Below are 4,818 nucleotides of genomic sequence, written 5' to 3'. Positions count from 1 at the left end.
TCTTATAGTAGTTGAATCTCAACTAAGGAGAAACAATACTATGTGCCGTTGAAGACGAAGGTGATAGGTGAATGCAGACTTACGTCTTCACAGCTGAATCGAGAGAAGTTAACTCTCAAGATTCCGAATATAGAAAAGTCCTGCCGATGGCACCAACCCGTGAAGACGGCTTAATCCCTGTTGTTTTACAGAGGACTGAAAACGCTAAACCGCTACTTCATTGCTGTTCGGTGAGAAGTCGGAGTTGCAATGAAAGCGGAGCGCTTTTCAGTAATAAAAACACAGGGATTGTACTGCCTGAAGAATCGCTTCTCATGGGCTGAATCAGGGAGGACATCTATATACTTGGAAGTAGAGCTGGCAGGGCGGGGAACAGGCAATGTCTTCCGTTATACATCTATAATTTGGGTGGACAATGAACAATTGCACACCTACGAATACGAGATATATTTAGAAGACAAACTCAGATGTCTGAAGAAATCATTCCGCGTCATCGCAGCGGGAGACTAGGCTACAGACTTCTGTTACCGTGAGGTAAACAGAAAGATGATAGCGAGTCTAATGAGATATCTGTCTGAAAATTCTCACAACGTCAAAGGCGATGCAGTAGAGATGGTCATCCATGTATGCGAGAATTCCAGCCAACCAGAGACCTAAGTCTGTGATTGCTGGACAGAGATTCAGTTCGGTAGTCAATCATCGTAGAGGAGAGAGACAATATCCGACCGTACTATCTCGGAGAGCCAGCTGGTACTGGGCTGCGGCAGGCAGGGCTGGCAGGCAGCCCATACACCACTATCTCTTGCTCACTCATCATCCTGAGTTGCAAGGTAATCCATTCCAAGAAGGAATGCATTCGGCTAGAACCATCGAGTGCAAAACAAAAAAAAAACGCTCGAGCATTTGCATTTAATCGAAACGGATTTCGGTGAATGCAAACGCTGTGGTGTTGTTGTTGTAACAATACCACAAGTATCTCAAAATCGAAACTGGTAATTCCTGGGAGGTTTGCAGGGCAGTCCCGAGTTGCAGTTCAATTAAGAAGATACTATTCATCTCGGTCACAACCTGTACGGTATGTGCCTACACCTCGGACAATTCAACTGATAACAGAAGCATGTCGTGGGGGCAATATACGTAGTATATTTGTAGGTTCCTGTACATATAGACCTCCATCCTAAATTCTCTTCCATTTGAGGAATAAGAATAAGGACTGGAAGCTGACCCCCTTCATTCTCTAAAGAAGAGAGCGAAGGTGAAGTTTTCCTGAAGGAAGACTTTTACGGTAATAACAGGATAACGAAGACGATAGTTCAAGCTGAACTGGATGTTCCCACCCGTTCTTCTCTATCCCGGGGTTGGCTGCCTACTGAGGTGACGGACCGTCAGGTCCATCCGGGCTGAGCCCCTCCCAAGATATTCTTCCTTCAGCAGCAGTACTTCCCTTGAACGCTAGAAATTCCAGGAATTCGAGCATTCGGCGAGATTCCCGATTATCATAGTAACAATTATCTGGGATTCTCGTCTCGCCCACTCTGGACCGTGGTTTTACCCAAGTATTAGCAGATCGTAGAAGACCAGAACACTCGGAGAGTGCTAGAAACTCCGAAGAATTCTAAGCGCTCGGCGAAACACGGCCACCCCCACCACCCCCCCCCCCCCCCGAATTCGTCAGACGATCATCGGGTGGTGGTCCTCCCGATTAACGTAGAAATCGAGGATAGGGCAAGATCCTTCCTCAACGACGGGGACTTACGTCTGGTAGGACCCGAAGATCCCTCCAGGAACGCAGTCCCCGACGTGGAATCCTACGGAGAACGCTCTGCAGGATCCCTCCCCTTCCCGTTGCAGCCATAGGGAGAGAGGGAATGGGGGAGGAAGATAGGACATTCGCTCGCCTTCCCAACGGTGATGGCTGCTCAGAGTCTAGGAAAATGTTACTGTCTGGAGAAAACATTTTCCCGAGGAGGGTTACAAACTCGTACTGTAGGCTAAACGTCTGCTGCCACCGTGACCGTCGTCTGGGTGGGGCTGAGCAAGCACCTGTCAGGAGAGAGCCAATACCATCCTCCAACACGTCCCAGTCCTCGTCGAGGTCGAAACCTCTCAAGAGGACTGAAGGGGGAGCCAACCCCGGTGTGTACGTGTGTGGTCCAGCGGAACCGTCACATGATGGTCACTCCGAGAGTCTGGGAAGCGTCATCGTCCTCAGCAGCCCCCCACAATCTCCAACCACTTGAGCGAGGATTGTGGTCCCAACACTGAACCAGGCTCATGGCCGGACCATAAGAAGTGCATTCATCACGGTGACTCCTGTTCGCCTCGTTCCTCCCAGTGTAGCCTGAGGAGGTTGAAGGGACAGGTGAGGGAGACCTGACGCTCTTACCCTGCCTACTAGCAGAACCAGTAGGCTGGGAGGACTGCAGGCGATCACCAACCCACGGTGGCGATCGAGCTGCAGGTCTGGACCAGCGGTCTTCTTGCGAAGAAGCACTGGACCAAGGAACAGAGCGTCGGTCTCTTGCGTCAGGGGAGCAGCTACGAGAGCTCCTCCCCTGCCTACCAACAGAACCAGTAGGCTGGGAGACTGTAGGCGATCACCAACCCATGGTGACAATCGAGCTGCCGGTCTGGACCAGCAGTCTTCTTGCAGAGAAGCACTGGACCAAGGACGGAGCATCGGTCTCTTGCATCAGGAGAGCTGCTACGAGCGCTCCTCCCCTTCCTACCAGCAGAACCAGTAGGCTGGGAGGACTGCAGGCGATCACCAACCATGGTGGCCGTCGAGCTGCAGGTCTGGACCAGTGGTCCCCTTCCGGAGAAGCGCTGGACCAAGGACGGTAGCGTCGGTCTCGTGCATCAGGGGAGCTATTACCAGTCGTGCGAGTCGTCCGGTCCCAGTGGGAGCGATGGTCGGGTGACTGATAGTGTCCACTAACACAGTGAAAGCGGGCACTGTCCTCTCAACGCGCCCAGGCGAGGCTGGACCAAGTCCAGGCGAGGCTGAACCAGGTCCAGGTGAGGCTGGCCCAGGTCCAGGCAAGGCTGGACCAAGTCCAGGCGAGGATGAACCAAGTCCAGGCGAGGCTGGACCAAGTCCAGGCGAGGCTGGACCAGGTCCAGGCGAGGTTGAACCAGGTACAGGCGAGGCTGGACCCGGTGGCCAAGGGGGGGGAGCCTCCTCCCAGCCTCGCTATGTGAACGGTCTGGTGGGAACCTCATGTCAACCCTGGGAACTGGCAGATTGCCACGAGAGCAATTGCTGGCCTAGCGGGAGTCGCCTGAGCAACTGCCACCAGTCTTCCGCTCCGTCCCTGGGTCCTGGCGGTGAGCAGGCTCAGCTGCCTGGACCCTGGCTGCACGGTCACCCGCTGGCGACCGTACACTCGGTACCTCTCACGAACGAGCGGCCAAGACGTTCCCTGGTGCCAGGAGAGGAGGTACCGGTGTTAGCCGGTACCCCTCCGGTCCCCGTCTTCTTTTTCCTTCCAGACAGGCCCCGTTCCCGAAGGAACAGGAGGACCAGCGGAAGCCCCAACTGTTCCACCGGAGTGGGACAGACCCTTAGAGGTTTCTGAGCGAGACTTCTTAGGGGAGGAGAAGGCTACCTTCTTCTTCTTCAGCTGGGGGGCCTCAGAAGTCAAAGGGGAAGAGGCAGCAGAAGACGACGACGACACCTTCCTCTTCTTCCTGGACTTCCTCTTCACCAGTTTCCTAAGGACAGCCGACAGGTCCTTAATCCAGGACGGAGTTGGGGCAGTTGTGGTAGCAACACGGCCCAACTGCACCTGTCCAGAGGGACCTGCGGGAGCAGCAGTGGAGAGAACGCTTCCTCGAGGAGTGTTACAAAACTCTTACCTGGCAGGTGAAGCATCTGCCACCCCTGAGACTGGTCCCGTCGTCTGGGTGGGGCTGAGCATGCACCTGACAGGCGACAGCCGATACCGTCCTCCGACTCTTCCAAGTCCCCATTGAGGCCAAAACCTCTCTGAAAGAAAGAAATTAATTAAAAGAGGGCTGGATGGCCCGCATCCACCGGTCTCTGCGTGCATGGACCCGCGGGAACGTCACATCAACCCTGGGTACCGGACGATCGCTGCGAGAGCGATCGCCGGTTTGGCGAGTCACCCGAGCAACTCCTACCATCTACCGCTCCGTACCTGGGTCCTGATACAGTGAGCATACTCAGCAGTCTGGACCCTGGCTGCACGTCACCCGTAGGTGACCATACACTCGGTAACGCTCGCAAGCGGGCGGCCGAGACGGTTCCCGGTCTGGAGGTGGAACCTCCAGAACTGGGAAAGGAGATACCAGCGGTGGCCGGTACCTCCATGGTCCCCGTCTGCTTCATCCCCGAGGAAGGAGAGACGGGCACTGTTCCCGGAGAAATGGAGGACCAGCGGAAGACCCACCTGTCTCACCAGAGCGAGACAGACCCTTAGAAGTCCCATGACGAGACTTCTTGGGGGGGAAGACCACCTTCTCTTTTATGGCAAAGCCTTAAAAGTCAAAGGGGAGGAGGCATGAAGATATGATGATCTCGAAGAGGAGGATGACAACACTTGACGAGCTCTCTTCCTCTTTGGTTCCTCCGAATTCTGCCAGACTTCTACCACCAGGAGTAGATAAAACTCATCGGGCAGCGCGACAGCTTCATCCAGTGACATAAATCCCGGGTAGTAGTGGTAATGAATATGATTATCAGCAGGGGATCAGTACACACACTCGAGGATCAGTACGCAACATGCTACGAGTCATAGGTACAATTCCAAGGTTAGGATAACCAATATGAAGAGCATCCAACCAATACTGCTGAAA

The 4,818-nt window shown here is 54.2% G+C and overlaps 1 protein-coding gene across 1 annotated transcript; it reads left to right on the top strand.

Moving 5' to 3' along the window:
• Positions 1 to 2,773: 2,773 nt before the first annotated feature.
• Positions 2,774 to 4,442, top strand: LOC135212002 (basic proline-rich protein-like). Its single transcript, XM_064245313.1, has 3 exons — positions 2,774 to 2,840; positions 2,977 to 3,138; positions 4,222 to 4,442. Exons 1-3 carry the CDS (start codon positions 2,774 to 2,776, stop codon positions 4,440 to 4,442), a joined length of 450 nt encoding a protein of 149 aa, XP_064101383.1.
• The last annotated feature ends 376 nt before the right edge of the window (positions 4,443 to 4,818 follow it).

Source organism: Macrobrachium nipponense, chromosome 11 (genome assembly GCF_015104395.2).
Source record: "Macrobrachium nipponense isolate FS-2020 chromosome 11, ASM1510439v2, whole genome shotgun sequence".
In the NCBI taxonomy this organism is placed as follows: Eukaryota; Metazoa; Arthropoda; class Malacostraca; order Decapoda; family Palaemonidae; genus Macrobrachium; species Macrobrachium nipponense.
Note: the sequence above shows the minus strand (reverse complement) of the source record. Positions and strands in the feature narration are given on the sequence as shown.

Excerpts from the sequence above, each read along its gene's own strand:
- LOC135212002 (XM_064245313.1), top strand. The coding sequence starts at position 2,774 with ATGGTGGCCGTCGAGCTGCAGGTCTGGACCAGTGGTCCCCTTCCGGAG. Across the intron at positions 2,841-2,976 it reads GAAGCGCTGGACCAAGGACG|GCGAGGCTGGACCAAGTCCA; the intron begins GTAGCGTCGGTC and ends CAACGCGCCCAG. Across the intron at positions 3,139-4,221 it reads TCCAGGCGAGGTTGAACCAG|GTGACCATACACTCGGTAAC; the intron begins GTACAGGCGAGG and ends CGTCACCCGTAG.